The sequence below is a fragment of the Stegodyphus dumicola genome, chromosome 6 (assembly GCF_044657685.1).
Source record: "Stegodyphus dumicola isolate Sdum_Otavi_A_Nest chromosome 6, ASM4465768v1".
Taxonomy (NCBI): domain Eukaryota; kingdom Metazoa; phylum Arthropoda; class Arachnida; order Araneae; family Eresidae; genus Stegodyphus; species Stegodyphus dumicola.
Window position 1 is genome coordinate 5,705,031 of NC_140773.1, and position 19,571 is coordinate 5,724,601.

At 33.9% G+C, this 19,571-nt stretch overlaps 1 protein-coding gene across 4 annotated transcripts in view; it reads right to left on the reverse strand.

Annotated features, from left to right (window-relative positions):
- LOC118188891 (alpha-tocopherol transfer protein-like) overlaps positions 1–19,571 on the reverse strand; it is a 130,340-nt gene that overhangs the window by 57,712 nt on the left and 53,057 nt on the right. For all 4 annotated transcript variants that reach the window (XM_085818013.1, XM_085818015.1, XM_035359412.2 and 1 more), the window contains exon 2: positions 15,013–15,177. In XM_085818013.1, the coding sequence (XP_085674139.1) occupies positions 15,013–15,145 (133 nt within the window). In that variant the 5' untranslated portion in view covers positions 15,146–15,177. The remainder of the gene's footprint in view (positions 1–15,012; positions 15,178–19,571) is intronic.

Sequence of the window (19,571 nt, forward strand, 5' to 3'; positions counted from 1 at the left end):
ACTGCTTATCAAGCCGAAACACCACTGGAAATGTTTACGTTTGGCAAGGAATTGCTAGAACATTTGACATTTGAATCCAATAGGTACAGGTTACAAAATCGTAGCAAAATGAATTCAATCACAATCGACGAAATGAAGGTATTTTGGGGGGATCTGTATGTACATGTCAGTTGTAGATTTGCCATTTAGAAGATGGTAATGATCCCTGCAAACAAGGGAGGAAATGATTTCGAATCCAATGACCGTAAATCGTTGGGAAGAGATTTGTATGCATGGTACGTATATGCATGCTGTTCACTGTAGTGAACAAAGTGTAGCCATTATTTTAAACGAAATTTGAAAATTAATTTTTTTATTATTACTAAGGTTATTTTAAGTAGAAAAAATACAAACATTTTCGTTTAACTTCTCTAGATTATTTGTATGCAACAAAGGGTTAAGTGTAACGTTGATATTTGTCTGGTGAAATACGATGTTATGTCTTGTGACGTCATCGTAGGGTTTGTATGCAACAAAGGGTTAAGTGTAACGTTGATATTTGTCTGGTGAAATACGATGTTATGTCTTGTGACGTCATCGTAGGGTTTATTGTGCATGGTGAAAGTCTAATGGATGAAAATGGAGTTACGATTAGAAATAAATCTCAGCGCATATAAGAAATAAATACGTTTTCTATTCTTACAATAGATTTATCATGAAACTGAAATAAATATTGAACCTGATGTTCCAGATATTTTCAGAGACAAGGTGCAACAATTAGTTTCGAGTTATGTATTGTGTAAAACTAAAACAGCAAATACAAAAATGAACATTTTGATAAAAAATAATGTGTCTATATTTCATCAGCTTCGTAGAATGCCAATTTCAGAAAAAAGAATTTGCGAAGAATTGTAGGCAAATGGTTACCACAAGGAATAGTAGAACCCAGTTTTCAGAACATTTGTACTCGTTAAAACCCAGTTGTACTCGTTAAAAAATGATTAAACCCCTCGTTTATGCATAGATTACAGGAGATCTAATAAAGCAATTGCAAAGGACAGATTTCCAATTCCATTTGTTGAAGCCTTCTAGATCGGTTACAGGGATCACATGTGTTTAGTGCGATTGATCTTATAAATGGGTTTCTCCATTGTTGACGTAAACAGCGATAGTAGGAAGTATACTTCATTTGTAACATACGCAGGGTAATATTAATTTCTCAAGGTTCCTTTTGGAATGTGCAGTTTTCCTGTTGTATTTGAGGTACATTAACAGCATTTTTCGACCTTTAGTTAATGATGGTATTGTTTTGCCGTATATAAGCGACTTAATAATCTTGTCCTTCTTCCTTGAATTCAATGGCTTGAAGGAGTCTTAAAGCTTGATAACGAATACAGATTCGAGATTAATTTCAAGAAGTTTCACTTTTTGAAGAAGCGAATCGAATTTTTGTGTCATGTTATCGGAGAAGGAAAATTTTTACTATCCACATTAAAAACAAAAGCGGTCATTAAATATCCAGAGTTCACCAATTTGAAACATAGTTTTCTTCGATTTACCGGATATTTCAGGAAGTTTATTCCAAAATATTCCATTATTGCTAAACCCTTGAGTGATTTCTAGAAAAAAAAGATCGCGAATTTAAGTCTGATGAGGAGGAAAGAAATTCTTTCAATCGATTAAAGTCATTATTATCTGAAAATCCTGTGTTAGGAATCTATAATCTCAATTATGAGACTGAATTGCATACTGAGCAATTTTAATGTACAGGTCTCGAAACGATAATAGTTTCCACCCTACCTATTTCATGAACAAGAAGACCACAGACGCTGAAAAGAAGTATTCTATTCTGAACTTGAAGTTCTTCCAATCATAGAAGCATTAAAGAAATTCTGTGTATACCTACATGAAATTCCTTTTTAAATTATCACTGACTGTTTCGCATTTGATTGAAAAGATTATGTCAAACCATGACTTGTCAACTCGTATTGCTCGTCGGGGTTTATTACTACAGGAATTTACTTATGTGATTGAGCATCGCTCTGGTACCAGGATGGCTCATGTCGACGTCCTAAGTAAATATCTCCCATTAATACTTGTTTCATAAGAATAAATTGAATTTATTAAATAAATTTAAATTAAATACAAATTTAATTAAAGATTCTTTGCGCCATTGCTGCAAGGAATGAAATTTAAATTTAAACAAATTTAAATTTAAATTTTAACAAACACGTATAAAAGTAATAAGGCAAATTTAAAGCCAAAATAAAGAAAAAAAGCCAAAATAATTTTTAAAAAAATTAAAAAAAAAAAAATGTGCAAACATATAAAAGATTTAATTCTCGAACTAATCTACAGTATCATTTAAATTCAGAAGCATAAGCAAATCAAGTGCAAAACCAATCCATGAAAATAAATTCACTAATTTAGCAAATTAAAATTAAACCAAACAATTTTTTTAAAAATGCATAAGTGAATGACTGTTGAGTAGGCAGGAGACAGACTTATCAAGGGGAAGTTGCCTCCAAACCTAACTCTCCAATCATTCAATTCGTGTTTTGTCATTCATGCAAGCAAGGGTAAAGTCAAAAACAAAAGTAAAAAAAAAAAAAAAAAAAAAAAAAAAAAAAAAAACCAAAAGTAAAAAGAATTTTTTTTTTTTAATTTTTTTAAAAATTATTTTGGCTTTTTTTCTTTATTTTGGCTTTAAATTTGCTTTATTACTTTTATACGTGTTTGTTAAAATTTAAATTTAAATTTGTTTAAATTCCCATTAATACTTTATGTTTCAGTTGATAATATCTTGCTAAAATTAAAACCAGCCCAGGATAATGATAATGATGATGTTCTAGTTATGACGATTATTGCGACAGAAATGAAATTTTGTTTAAACTTGTTGATAGTAAAGAATTAGTGGTTGTGCCTGAAAGTATGCGGTTAATCTTAGGATTATGGTAACTTGGCGATTTTTTGGCGAAAATTTGGCGACCAACCCTGCTACAGCAATTTGCTAGTTTTTGTTTGGACGCCATTTTGTTTTCACAAAGTAAAGGCATTTTTTCCCCCCTTCAACATTTTTTTTCCAACAATCTGCTAGCCGAATTACGCTTAATCTAGAACTTTTATGGAACAAAAGTGCTTAATCATGACGAAGATTACGTGCGAAATTGGGAGAAAGTGCAGAATCGCAAACTGCTTGCCGCGTTTTTAAGAATTGCACATACACGGTATCCATGTACACGTCGACCTATTTTCACTTAAAAAAAATCCCAGAATTGCACAAAAATGACATTGCGCACACTCTTGACTTTATCCATGTACACTGCTAAAGCCCTAGCAAGTAACCTTTATCGCTTTACCAAAATGTCGCCAAACTACCTGTTACCATATTCCAAAGATTATCCAAGTATGCAAACAGAAATCATACGAAGTGCCCGTGAGAAAGCACATTCAGAAGCCAAATGTACTGAGAAAAGTATCGAAAAGTAGTACTTTATCCCCAAACTCAGACAGAAAGTACAAAATATTATGGAAGTGCGTTCATTGCATTCTTGTGAATTATGCAAAAGGAAAGAAAGGTTTCTTACATCCATTGCACAAAGAAGATGTGCCGTTAAAAACGCATCATTTACATCCCCTCGGACCTTTGGAGAGTACACATAAAAACTACAGCTTTGTAATTATTGATGCATTTACTAAATTTATATAGATTACGAAGTCCCCAAAATCTGCTTAAGTTATAGATAAATTGGAGATGCAAAAAGCTATATTTGGCAGTCCTTTTCAAATAACCTCGAAAAGAAGTACAGCATTTACCTCAAGCGAATTTGCTGATTACTGCTATCAGGAGAAAATTAAGCATCATTTGATTACTACCGATCTGTCTAGAGCAAGCGGTCAAGTCGAACGTATCAATCAGACTATCATATTAGTTCTTTCAAAATAGTCTTTAGAAAATTCGGCTCAGTGGTACAAACATAAAAATGAACTGCAGCAGGCTATTATTTCAACATATCAGCGAAGTACAAATACCATGTACAACAAATACTACACCCTTTGAACTGCTCTTTGGTACAAAGATGAATGTTAAAGTTACTGACAAATTGATTGAAATAATCGAAGCTGAATTTCTAGCGAATTTTGAAGCTAAAAGAGATGAACTTAGAAAGCATGCGAAGAAACAGATCTTTAAAATTCAAGAAGAAATCATATAATTTAAGAAGCGAACCAAGACTTGACAAAGTCTAAGATTTTGTAGCTATAAAAAAACGCAGTTTAGGCCGCATTTGAAATCAAAACCAAAGTATCTTGGACCGCATAGAATAACTCAAGTTAAAGGAGGGAACACATACGACGTAGTGAAAGAAGGAAGTCACGAAGGTCCCAAATGTACGACGATGGGCTTTGAATTTTTAAAACCATGGTACATGAATTTTTAAAACCATGCTAAACAGTAATTGCTAAGACTACTACAGACAAAAGAAGATTGCAGAGAAGTTGTATATGTTCTGCATGAAGACGAAAGCTTAAAAAAAAAAAAAAAAAAAGAAAAAAAAAATTAGGACAAAATGAAAGAAGTTAAGACGAAACAAAAGATGCTTAAAGACGAAAAAAGACGTCTAAAAAAGAATGAAAAGATGCCATGTAAGGATTATGTTTATTTCTTTAATAGTTAAGTTTTGAGTTAAACTCCCTTTCCTGTCCCTTCTGAACTTCAATTATGGCAAAGCACACTAGGGCTATCTGCCTAAGAGGAGGGATGCCTTCGTGGAGGACTTTCTAAGGGAAACTGGCTCGTATACACGTTACACATGGGGAAAAACCACGAAAACGCCCATGCAGCCAGCCCGTTCGCGGGATTCGAACCTCGGACCGAACTCCCAGTGTTCAGCGAACTTTACCGCTCGGCCGCTGGTGGGCCCTTGAATGCAAATTGAGGAAGAGCGGTATTTAACCGCGAAGTTCTACTGCCTTAGTTAGAGAGAGCCAGAGATTCTGACTAGCACGCGTCCGCCTTTTTAGGCTACTCTCTGAAGCCATTATTACGATCGGCCGTAATTTAGGCCCTTGATAACCTCGCAGCTTATTAGGGTTAAGGGGCCAACTCCGTTAGAATTTTGATAGCTTCGGCTATATCTTTTTAGTTAAGATTAGTTTAGTTTAGTTCTTAGTCTCTTAAGTTGAAGCCCGAGTGTCGACTTATTGTACAACTCCAAGACGGAGTTCTGTTAAACTTTAATTTGGAATAATAAAGGGTCTTTAACCCTTTTCAAGTCTTATTCACTGTCTCACGAACTCAAGCGATTATTCGCTTATTAGTTCTGAAGATTCTTCACATTAACTGTAACTTTAAAGTAAACAGTCTAGAATCTTACAGTCTAAAGAAGAAGAAACTGCGGTTAAAGACGTTAATTGCTGTTTCTATGGCAAATGAAGCTTGAAGACCATTTTGCTTATCTTGTCGTTCTTGAAGTTGAAAGACGATCAATATATATAAATAAACACATGTATATATGCATACACAAATAAGTTATACCACTAAAACAAAATAAACAAATGCACAGTAGCACTGAAAATGGATAAAAATTGCTAAAAAACAATAAATAGAGAAAGAAAATAAACAATAAAAAAATAAAATCTGATAGCTTTCAGATTTTACATTACGTCCAAAGGGGCATTTTTTTTCACGGGGGATTCAAAGCGGGATTTGAAAAGTGATACAGACAACAGACATTCAAAGTCATTCGACGAAAAATACCGTTACATATTGTAACGTCTTAAAGCTGCTGTGCTTTCAATACAATACCAGTAAGAAATGTAACGAAATCTTGCGCATAAAGTATCCGTGCGATGTTAATGTTAATGGAACGCTTTGAAATCATTGACTTTGCTTATCAAAAATTCATTAAAGTTTTACAATGTACGAAATAGATTGTAGAGATATTAGGTATTTTTTGGAAGCAGGTAAGATGAATAATGAGGAATCGCCTTCGCCGGGAATCGAACCACGGACCTCTGAAATACCGGCACAGCGTGCAGAACCACTACACCACGAAGGCACGCTAAGAAGGAGAGAGAAATACCTTATAAGATAATAAGACAAATTCCAAATTTGTGCTTCCAGATGCCCATATTCGAGTGGACGTTATTCAAAATTTCATGTCTCTATTCACCTTCTTTTTTTCACAATGCGAGACGTATACATACATTCATGCAGATTCTTCATTATTTAATTTCTTTAAATATAATACAGGGCTCTAATATTTGGTGGCAACAATTTGAAAAGTGATTCAGACTTTTATAATGAACCAAAGCATTAAACGAAATTAAGAACCCTTTTAAGCTAACGCCCATTTAGGGTAATAAAAGTAAAACAAAAATAAGAAAGAAAGCAATTAAAAGAAAAAGAAAATAAAATCTAATAAAATAATGATAACTCAATAAATCTAAATTGAGAATGAAATTTCAGAAAGCAGAAAATTTCTCTTTAGTCCAAAAATGTCCAAAAAAAATTGGTGGCTAAAGGCTAAGGCGTATGCTAATTTTTCCTCTTGCCTGCTTCGAAAAATCTCAATGTCTCTACGGTGTCGCCCGAACTAAAAAAGGGTGTTGGATCATGATTCCCCTCACCCAGGATTTGACGAATGGGTCCAGTAAAAACCCCAGTCGCCCTTTAAAAGGGGGAGTATATAACATATTTCTCCCGCCTTCCTAACGTGCCTTCGTGGTGTAGTGGTTTGCCCACTGAACTGGTATTCCAGAGGTCCGTGGTTCGTAACGTATATCAGGCTAGAAGAATGGACAGCACTTATCATTTGGCATCTGTCTAGCAGAGAAATGCCGATAGCCAAGCTACCGTAACCCTAGTAATTGAAAATTTTTATTTCAAAATTTTTAAATATAAAAGTACAGTTTGAAATTTAACCTATCTCTTTATGTATGCTTATGATACAGTGGGTTCTTTACCGATGTCATTCACTTTTCATTCCTCTCACGAAGTCTATTGTAACTGATAGTCAGTACCGTGAATATTTGAAGCAAACGTATAAAACTATTCGCTGCTCTTCCGCAAATATAGATATAATTTTGCACCTTTTTTTGTAGATAATATGAATGACATCGTTGAGTATTTCTCACTTGAGTCTGTTATGTTTCAATAACTGAAACCACTTGAAATAATTTCTGTTCAACCGAGCGGGGGGATTGTTATGAAATAAAGAACCCACTCCTTCCCTCAGAATTTAGATATCGTTTTTTCACATAAACCAGTTCTTTCCCAGTTCACAGTACAAATAATTTCCACATGGTCAAACGCCCATGCCGCTTTCTTCCTAGCACACCTTAAATTTTTCAAACATTTTCTCTTTTCCATAAAGAGTAATTATGGTATCTGTTCGGTTTAATATAGCGCCCTCTAGGATCAGCGCCCTCTTGTGAGAGGAGCCAAATTTAGTTGAGTTGGTTGTTGAAGAAGGTACCAGCGGACCTATGGTGCGTTCGCTCGTTCTACTTTGTCTGTGCTAATGGAGCACTTAACTTGTAACCTTGTACATTATGTAAATAATTAAATATTTGTGTGGCCTAACTTAGTTAGTTTTATTTTGGAACCAGCGCCATTATCTCTCGTAACTCATCGCATTTTATATCAACCAGTATCAAAGTACAAAGCATCGCTGGGCAGAGGAAAAATAAATGTTATTTAAATGCTGATATCCACTAAAACTTGGTATCAACAATATTGAAACTGAAAACTTATTGCAGGAAAAAGTAAACTGATATTTTGGGGTAAAAATACGAGGATGGGGTTAGAAAGGAAGAAGGGAAAAAAAAAAGTCAAATAAAAAATTTTATTGCTTAATTAAACAGCACTTAATGTTTTTTTTATTCCATGGAGGAAAAAAAGGGAGAGGGAAAATCCTAAGATTAAACATTAAATTACTGATCAAATAGTGCACGAATACTTTTCTAATCCGGAAAAAAATATTTTAATTTCCGGACCATTAATAAAAGAAATGACTTAACATAATGACGCTGAAACAGTATTGTTTTTAACCAGTGTAATTTACCGGTTTTATACTCGCTCTCTTCCTCTCTACAATTAGTTGCAATAAATAAGAAACACGAAAGAAGACGTATCTATTATCTACTTTTTAAAAAAATGATTACCATTCTATTTCCAAATACAATCCGATCCGTGTGTAAGCCAAGAAATAAGACTTTGGTGCAATAATATCTAAACAAAATTTAAAAATCTATGTATAATTCGACTCCAAAATCGCCCAGTGTGCTACATCGTCAAAAGTGGCAATAATCTGAAACATGTGCAAATACTTTAGTTAACCCTAATCTAATAAACTAAATCTTCGTGTTTTCATTTCCGATTCGAAAAATAAGGACAAAAACCTTTGTAGGATGAATGGCCATTTTGGTTCCAATTGTGCCTTGATTATCCCCATTTCTTTGGTTTTCAGTTTCGCCTCCAGTTGCCAGTATTTTTTTTCGTCTCCAGTTGCGCTTCTGCTTTTGTGAGTAAAACGCAGTTTATTACTTCCACTACGCATTCAAAGATGCTCAAATAAAAAGACTGCATATTCTGCTAGTTTTAATCTAAAGGTTATCTTTACCTTTGCGGGGCAATAATTTTTCAGTTCCAATTTTTATATATATAAATTAAATGATATTTCTTCAATTATTTAATATTTAATATTATTTTGGGGATTGAATTACTCTGACACGATTTTGAACTCATATTCAACCTGACTCTGAAACATCTGCAGTCTCAAATATTGTAAAAATTCTCTGAATAATGCATATAATAGGTTGCTGCTAAGTTAAGAAACTTTGTTATTGAGAAAGGAAACATTAAATAACCTAAAAGTTGTCCAATATTTTAAAATCTTTAAAACCAAAAACCTTTTAGGAAATTTTAATGAAGATTTGGTGGAATAGCACTGAAACAGATGAGTTCGTATCGTGTTCGAAAATAGTTAAGAAGCCAATATAAATTGTAAATAAAAATAATAAATTTAAAGGCAAAAGAAGTAGTTCTAAAACCTCTTAGGGCGATGTGCCGAGAGATGTAAATTCTTTATATATTATGTCTTTATTCTTTGCACTAACCTTTTTTGAACGAATTTCGCTCTTTAATATTTGCCCTTCTGAACCATTTACTTCAGAGGTTTATAGCTTGCATGTAAGCTTACATTTCATTAAGCTTTACACTGAAGAGTTTACTTAAACGTAACCTTACTTCAGTGGTTTATAGCTTTATAGATTTTTCTACAGTGGTAATTTTTCCACAGTGGATTTTCCTACAGTAGCTTACGCAAACAATTTTATTTTTTATTTTTTAATTAGCAGTAGTCTGAATATGTACTGAATTTAAATGTTTTTAATATTTACAATATTACCATCAGTTGTTATATATATATGAAAAGCAACTGATGGTAATACTGTGTATATATATAAGAAAGTAGCAAGACAACATGTGTGTGTATTTAATTATGGCAAAGCACACTAGGGCTATCTGCCTAAGGGGAGGGATGCCTTCGTACAGGACTTTCTAAGGGAAACTGGCTCGTATACACGTTACACATGGGGAAAACCACGAAAACATCCATGCAGCCAGCCCGTTCGCGGGATTCGAAACTCGGACCGAACTACCAGTGTTCAGCGACTTTACCGCTCGGCCGCTGGTGGGCCAGCAAGACATGAATTAGAAAGACCTTAGGATAAAGCATTTTCTTATTGATTAGTAAGTTTTACAGTTACAATTTAAATTACCGTGCGTCGGGAAAAGAAGCGATATAATTGAGACTTACTAAACTTTTTTAGATTATTAAGTTGGAATATTCTATTTAGTGAAATTACGTTTATAGTCTCAATTATTATCGTTTGACGAAACGCGCTGTAGGTATTAACTTAATTCGAGTTTTGAGTTGCTTTTCCCTTGATAAATCCGGCTCAAACCTGGAGTTGAGCTATTTACCATTTATTGCAATTTTTTGTACATAATTACTGTGTCTTTGAAATGTATTTAATTTTTACAAAAGTTCTTTTTAAAATTGTTTGTGCGTTAAAATTTCTTAATTTTTTCTCCCCCTTTTTGATTTTGAAGTCATCTTAATTTTTAATTTTTACATTTAGTTTTTACGAGATAGCTTTTACTACTTTATTATTGTTTCTAGTTGTTACATTATTTTACATTTTTGATAAAGAACTATAGTGTCAAATGTATTTTTTAGCATTAGCTTTTTAACATACCTCTTATTTATAATATATATAGCCTGTGTAGTGATAATAATAATTGTAATTGACTTGATGACTGGTCGATAGGTATAACAGATCTCTGGGCAGTTGTTTTCTCTGCGTAATATGATGATGCATACCGGAGGAGATACTTGTAGACATAGGTGGTCGAATCGAACAGCTGGACACGAACTAATTGTTAAACACATGTTTTTCATCGCACATGATCATGGGCACAATACGCAGCCCCCAATTTTGTACGTTCTATCACATTTTCGATAACGACGTACTTAGCAGTGTATGTAAATATAATTATGAACTTCAATACTACTTCAATACTAGTACATATGAATATTTTATTTTAAGAGATCAGTAAATACATTTATATTAGTAAAAATCTGTTTGATTAGGTATAGAAGCCAGAATTGTTCAATGTTAATCAAATACTGATTATTCTGTAGAATTAAGTAAATGAGTTTATAATATGAGTAATATGAGTAATGATATATGTATCTTGTAATACAGTAAGAATTTTATATACGCAGAAAATCTCTGAATATATTATTTGCTATAAAGCATGTTCGTAAATATGATTGTGTTATTACTAATAGTTGAATGTTATTATCTTGCTTGCTGTCTGTAATTGAATAGAACTGTTTACATTGTAATTTTAATTATATTTCTTTTGTATGTATGTATTATTCTGAACAAAGGTCGACATGACCCTGCTGGCAAGGCCGGTAAATCTTTCTCGGAAAGCCAGAGGAAGGACGAGTTGTCCTCATCCTATAGTTTAGTTTCAGTCTTTTATTATTTGGTTTGTTTTAATTTGCCAGTTGTGGCCAGTTTGGCGGTACTGTTTATAATCCTTAGGTTAGGTTAAGTTTCCAAGCAAGAATCAATTCGTAAATGTTTCTTTTTTTCTTTTTTTGCCAACCCAGGAGAAAAAACTTTTGTCATTTCAGGTTAATACGTATCACGTCATAATTTACATTTCATGTAATATAACAACTCTTTTCAATATCAATTGTAAGGATTATGTTATTTTCTTTAAGGGTCTCATACACCTTAAAACCCATAAAATCTTCGAATATGTAACTGTTGCAAGTATTAGGATAACTTATTTATTTTAAAAGCAATTACTTCCAACTTTTTACAGCTGACTACATAATATGGCTGCTTTGTGAAATAGTAATCAGAAAGTTTGTGTTGCCACAAATATTTCTATAATTTAATCCGCTTTGTGACAAAAGTTTTCCTCATGTTTTCACTTTGCGCGCACAGTTTAAAACATTCTGTCGCATAATTTAGTTCCATATATAATATACAGCATTTATAACATTTGGAAACTACTGTGAACCAAAAATTCTAAGAATTTCATATTAAGTTTTTATTTTGTTTGGAGTTGAGTTTATCAAACGTATTTTATTAAAAACGTCTGTAATGTTTTCGTGCATAAATTTTTTAATATTAAAATATTCATCAGTTTTTTGGTTCAGTTAGAAAATAGTGCCCATATAAAGAATTTCATCAAATTTCAAGTATGTACCATTAGCCATTTTTAAAATATCATGCGCGCAAGGTGGGAACATGACAAAAAATTTTGTCACAAAGTGGATTAAATTACAAAAATATTTGTGGCAACACTAACTTTCTGGTTACTAGTTCCCAAAGCAGCTATATTATGCAGTCAGCTGTAAAAAGTTGGAAGTAATTGCTTTTAAATAAATAAAATACCCAAATTCTTGCAACAGTCACATATTCGAAGATCATAAGGGGTTTAAGGTGTATGAGCCCCCTTAACAGTTAAATTTTGAGCAAATGAGGAGAAGTATTTAACCATGAAGTTCTACTGACTTCGTGAGAGAGAACCAGTGATTCTGGCTAGCACGCGTCCGCCTTTTTTAGGCTACTCTCTCTTAAGCTATTATTACGCTCGGCCGTACTTTAGGCTCTTGATAACTTTGCCGTTATTCAGCTTTAAGGGACCAACTCGGTTAGAATCTTGATAGCTTCAGCTGTATCTTTTTAGTTAGTTCTTTCCCAAGTTCAAGCCCGAGTGGCGGCTTTATTGTAAAACTCCAAGTCACAGTTCTCTTAAACCTTATTGGAATAATAAAGGGTAATTTCACCCTTCTTACGTGTTGTCTCTATCTCACGAATTCAAGCGATTATTCGCTGATCAGTTCTTAAGATTCTTCAACTTCAACTGTAACTTAAAAGTACACAGGATAGAATCTTACACAATAAAAGAATTAACGTGGCAATAGCATATCGTGTCAATTATCCTAACTTGAAAGTTGCCAACATCAGCTATTTATTTGAATTGCTCACATTAACGAAATATTGTCGACATACAATGACGTCACATGCAATCGTGTGCTCTCTTCAACGTCAGAATATGTTCGTATATAATAATAATACGTTTAATATTTGGCAATTGTAATTTTATTAGTCCAAAGGGATTTGAATCCCGAAGGACTATTAGTTTCGTTTTGGCATTTTGCGTCGGACTCATAAATGTCGGTTCACTTTTCAAACTGTTGCCACAAAATGTTAGAGTCCTGCATTATATTTGAAGAAATTAAATAATGAAAAATCTGCATAAATGTATGTATATTTCTCGTATTGTGATAAAACAACGGTACATAGAGTCATCGAATTTTGAATAACGTAATCCTCCAACGAATATGAGCATGTGGAAGACCCAATTTGAAATTTGAAATTTGTTTTATGATCGATTTCCTATTTTTTAAAACTTTGACGAATTTTTGATTAACAAACTCAAGGATTTCAAAGCGAGCAATGGCAACGTTGTGCAGAAAAAACATTTTTATCTCCAGCGCGTGAGTGTCTGTAGCGGAAATTCTAAAGATATGCTCGTTTTAAAACTATTTTGCGATATTGCTGTTGCACTGGATCTTATGGTTTAAGTGCGAGGAACATGATATTTAATAAAGAAAGGTAACACACAAAATGTTAAAAAACGCCCCTTTGGACGTAATTTAAAATCTGAAACATTTCAGATTTTTTTTTTTTTTTTTCCATATTTTGTAAAACTTACAGATTTTTGATTAACAAACCTCTACGATTTGAAAGCGAGCATTGGCAACGCTCTTCGAAATAAAGCATTTTTATATCCAGCGCGCAGAGACTGTTGCCACTCGGAAAAATGAGTGCGAAAATTAGCGTTTTCAGAGTTTTTAATTAATATCTCGGCTGATTAAAGTCGTACGAAGATGAGAATGGTCGAAATGGCTTCCCAGACATTTTCAGGAAACCGGGGTACCTCTCTCAAGACTCTCAACTCCCTGCCGTTCCGTGGGAGATGATGTCATAAACAAACAGACAGGCAGACGCGAACAAATTTAAATAGCATGGATTCTTTGAAAACGTGACTTTCATCACGGAGGAGAAAGTTGAGCCATATGTAGAAAAATTGACATTTATGGCTATCTGCCGAACGGAGTTCGGGACTTTGTTTCCAGCCGGTACTAATATCCCCAGTCGCGTTTTTCAGCCTTTTTCAATTTTCCTTGTTTCGTGTGGAATTCGTTCTTCGGAATTATTTAAAGTATACGAAATTCACTTTTTAATTTCTGCCTCTTAGGTGGACAGAGGAAGGGTTTTCATGCTTATAAACACTCGATGGCCCAAGAAGACCATCAAATTTAATGCCAAGCAAGTGTAGTACTCACAAAATTCAATTTTAATATATGATGCGTTCTTTTCTGGAGGGGTATGTATTTGAACAAAGAATTTTTTCCACAATATAAAGAAATGGTACGATTTTCGATGCTCTGATCGTGAACTCTCGCAGAAGAAAAGATGAAGCCTAAAATGGCATGATTATTGTTGCCACCTCCAGAAGCATTGACGTGGAAAACGTTACAATGTGACATCACAAACTGAAAGGTGGCATGAGATTATTGCATAAATTGAACTACGTTTTTTTTTTAACATTCACTCAATAAAGTTTTGCTTCGCAATTTTCAAGTACCCTACATATTACGAGATATTTTGAAATGATTGCACAGCAAAATATGCAGCATAATATATATTTAATGAGCTTTACTTTAACTTCTGCTTTCGTCAACTTTCACAAGACTGCAAATTAGTTAAAGTAAAGGAGAAAATACCCTATATTCTCTTTCACTCAAAAGTCGAATGGGAGGGAGGAGATTCTGTCGCTAAATTCAGGTGGTGATAATATTTAATTATTTAATATAATATAAAATATTTATTGATTTCATTTTATTCGTCGTTTTGCTGGAGTAAAATAAAGAATTATAAACTAAAATATTTTGGAAGACTAGAGTTTTAAAAATTAAATGATTCACAAGAAGATCCAAAGCGAACTTCATTTAGGCTTTGATAGTGTAAAAGAAAATAATTTTAATTTCAATTTAGATAACTATTTGATATTAATACAATTACATAATGTGATAGTAAACTTAACAACGCAAGTTTAAAAACTGATCTTCCGTTAACATTACTGTGTAAGAAAATCGATTCGTTTTTTTTTTCCGTCTTACATAGAAAATGCGTTATACGATTATGCGTAAGAGGAGTCAATAACGGCACAAATTTGAATGACATCTACACAGTTCGTATGGCATTTATACGGTTCGTTCAAATTCTTTTTCGAGCTTGAAGTGTTTAAAAATATGATTGTAATTGAACTGAGATTTAGTATCTGATTGAATAACAAAAACAAATAAAGTGATTATTGACAGGTAAGTATATGTAACAATAAAAGTAACGAAAAATTCAAAATGTATTTACTTCTAATGAGCCTCTTCAATTCTTCTAGTGAATTTTGTTTTACTTCAGGAGTCTCTCCGAGTTCTAAAGTCGCTTTTTTCTCCATCTCTGGTGTCAAAGTTTTTAATACGAAGGGCAAAGGTTTGAATGTCATTTTGCTGCAAAAGCGCAGGAGAATCTAAGCACCTGTAATGAGAGAATAACTTAAAGGCGCTCTCCAGTGAACGTCATTATCTCAAATGCAGTATGAAAATGAAAAAATAATAAAAAAAGGGGGATGATAAATTTGCGTATCAAACTTTCCTCTAACGGATCACGTGCTGTAGCGCTCAGTGGCCTTGGCATAGATTAGATTTGTTGAATTTCAGCAATCAACGCATCCCTTAAATTTCGCTTGAGATTATGTTTTTCTTAAGTGGTATCAGAAACCCCTATACCAACAATGTTAAATTGGCCATTTTCGATGTACCTTTTCTCAAAATGCGCTGTAGATACAAGCTTGAAATTTTTTCTGTAATCAAAGTATACCTATCTGATTATACTGAAATGAGCTTTTGAATCATTTTGAATTTTGGAGTAAATTACAGAATATTTTGTTAGGCATAGTAAAATTTAGCACTTTTCTCACACAAAAAAATTTAAAGAATTTTTTTTCAAAGTTTATTACAAAAAGCTCATTTCAGTAAATATTAGGGAACCTAATAAATAAGCCATAAAAAGTTTAGGTACCTGTGAGCAGTAGTTCCTGAGAAAAGGTACATCGAGTACACAAAAATCACGTTTGGAGAAAAATGCGTTTTTATGTAAAAATCCTCATTGATCAAAGCAGTGGATGACAAATTAAAACTAGATTTTTTTACAGTTCTAATTTTCATAGAGATTAAAGAATGGTATTTTTAGAAAGATAAAAATGTAGAGAATTTGAAAATTCAAAAATCCGAAATCACAATTTTTTGAAGATTTTGAGGTTCTAACACTTAATAATAATGCAGTTGAGCTATTAATTATTTTGCGTATTATATTGAAAGTTCAAAATTTAATAATATTGCTTTTCAAGTTAATTCTTTGAAAAGAAGAAACAGCTTTTCAAATTAATTCTTTGAAAAGAAGAAATTCAACACTGAATTTGAAGAATTACTCACGCAGCTGGATATTGTTTTGTAGTGATTCTTGAAACTCTCTAAACACCTTATTAACTTTAATAAAATGTACCAATTATACCACTGGCGTTGAGTTCTAGAAAATTCAGTTATGCATGACGGTGACAACGTAGTTAGCAAGAATGTTGGTTTCAGGAATCAAATAACAACAACTAATTTACATCAAAGTTATTTCTTTTTGTTATGACTCTTCAACGGAAGCTATTATTTACTTAACTGAAGAACTGATCTCAACTGATGGACCAAATGACGAATGGATGTCGCCGGGAAAGGAAAGCACCTTGGTCCCGGTGTGTGAGTCTACGAAGTTTCAGTCTGCTGGAGTAGATATCTATGTAGATAAGGTACCGGGTTGGGAACTGATGAGTGCCGGAAAGAGGTTTACAGGTCCGTCTGGAGAAATGGCCGGGAGAAAGAAGCTCCGCTCCGCTGTCAGTAAAAGGATGTTGAGGATCTATACAGGATCTCCTTCACTAGCAGCATCTTCTTTAGATTTTTGGATGGGTTACAGCATCGGGTTTTGCTACCACCGCGAGAGATGTTTAGATTACTTAGGCATCTTAGCTGAGTTAAGGCATATGGATTTAACTATCAGCGAGGTACACTCATGTCCATAAATTAAGGATAATGCAAAATCAGGCAAAGGAAGAGTTAGAAGCAAAAGAAATTTGACTTATTTGTAAAGCTTATTTATTAAACAAAAGGTAAAGAGCAAAAAAAGATGCTATATGTTTGATATCATTAAAAAAAATTAGCGATTTTTTTCTCCCTGGAGCAAATTACAAAAAAAAAAAAAAAAAAAAAAAAAACTATTTATAAAAAAACCAATATTACATGGTTGGTATGATTATTAATACATTGTATGTCTCCCAGACGATGCAATACAGTACGTACAACGCCTAGGCATGCTGAGTATCAAATTATCGATCTGATCTTGGGGGATACTACACCACTCAAAACGCAATGTTCTCCGAAGTTCCGGCAGACATGTAGAAGGAGGTTGACGGGCTGCAACTCGTCGGTCAAGCATGTCCCACACGTGCTCTACTGGATTAAAGTCCGGTGATAATGCTCGCCAGTCCATACGGGTGATATCCTCCGATTGAAGGCATTCGCTTACGATGTTTGCACGTTGAGGACGGGCGCTGTCATCCATAAACACAAATTGTGCGCCCATGGCGCCCCGAAAGAAACGTACATGTTGTTCCAGAATGACGTTCCGATAGATTTGGCTTGTCATGGTTCCAATTTGAACATGCAGGTCAGTTCTGGAACCCAGAATAATTCCACCCCAAACGAGCACTCCTGCACCACCGTAACGGTGTCGTTCAATGATGTTTTCTTGGTGGTAACGGGTACCTGGAGCTCTCCATATGAAAGTCCGGCGACAATCAGATTGCAAGCTAAACCTAGACTCGTCGGAAAACATCACACAAGCCCACTGTTGCGGTGTCCACAATGCATGCTCTCTACTCCAGGCTAACCGCAGGCGAAAGTGGGTTGCAGTAAGTGGAACGCATCTGACAGGTCTACGACCATATAGACCAATCTGTCCTAAGCGTCTGTACACGGTCTGCTTTGAAATTGTCGTACCAGTGGCTGAAGAGAGCTGACGAGACAGGTCTGAGGCTGTGCTCTGCCTGTTTCTTTTGGCAGTAACTGCCAAATACCGGTCCTCATTCGGCGTTGTAACTCTGGGGCGACCTGTGCTGGAACGTCTACTCACATTACTATCATCTTGGAATCTTTGCCAAAGCCTGGAGATTACACTCTGGGCCAAGTTGCCAAGTTCGTCTGATACTTCCAGTTGGGTACGCCCACATTCCAGACGGCCGATAATTCTACCACGTAAAAAATCATCCAAATGCGTCCTTTGTGTCATAACTATTCGGTTATTGCAATGAAATGCTTATAAAGCGCCTGCGAACAATTTTACTTCTTTGCCTGTATTCCTTATATATCACTCTCTTACACTCTTGTCGTTGTGACGTACCATCGGTGTCATCTGGTTACTTCCTGAAATTTGATATGATTCTTGAAGATGTGAGTAGTGATTTTACAGGTGATATATTTATTTTTGAGTTCGATTTCCGCGTGACTCCGAATTATCCTTAATTTATGGACATGAGTGTATAACAATTAGGTTGTCATTTTATTTCGTTGTTGTTGCAAGCGCTCCTTGAGCAAGGTGACAGCTTTTGGCGGGACAGTCCCGATTTTTAACAATTTGTCTCGCGGCGTTTTAAAAAAATCCCGATTTTTGGAAAGAATGCACGACAAGCTAGGGAACGACGGGGGAATGCGGTTTTCGGGGGCCATGTGGCTACTTCGCCAGGATATCAGTATTATATTATTTTTGTTAATTTTATAACGTTAAATTTTAATAATAACAAATAATTATTGACGACTGATTATCAAGAACTGCTTATTAAAGTTCGAATTGTTGATCAGTTGTTAGAATTCGACCACCATTGTTTGGCATTGGCAATGACGAAAAACATTTTGTAACTGTCTCTCAGACGATACACATCGCACTGTGTGCTAGTGCTTGTTAAACCAATGATGTCAACAAATCAGCTATTCAGATAATTTAGGTACGTAAATTATTTATTTATTTCATAAATACATACATTTTCTTGAATTTAGCAGACGGTACTCTTATTATTTATATTTTATAATGGCGGCTAAAGGTCTAGCGTCGGCCTTGAAAGTGACGCTTACGACTTACGTTACGGCAAATTCAGGAGGAAAACAATACAAGTTAGTACTGTTCTTATTTAGAAGGGAATATAGGATTCAAATTAAAATAACTTTTAAAATATAATTACTTTATAACAAACAAATTAATTTAACTTTTAAACTAACAATAAAATATCTTCATGTAATTATGTACCTACTTACTGTGATTTTAAGCAATATATATAGATCAAAAATATATATTGATTATATATAACATTATAATTGATAAATTTATAATAAACTACTTCTTTAGATTTTTAACGTAATGATTTAAATAACGTAATGATTTTTAACGTAATGAGTTTTTAACGTAATGAGAAAATGCAAATTAAAAGATGATCTAAGAAGTGAATTTCCTTTTGCTAAAAAAACCAAAAGCTATTACATGGTAAAATGTGAGAAATGTAATGGCGAATTTTCTATTTCACCCAGCTGGAAGAATGATATTTCAAAGCACTCGTAGACACAGAAACATAAACGATATTTAAATACTACTACATCGTCCTCCAAAATGCAGGAACTCTTTCGGAAAACAATTTATGGAGACGAAGAAAAGAAATTAGCATTAGCAGAAGGACTTATGTATTTTCTTGCTAATAATCACAATCATTCCTTTACATCTTGTACATCACAAGTTGTCCAAAAGTTATTCAACAAAAAACGACATCAATCTACTAAAAG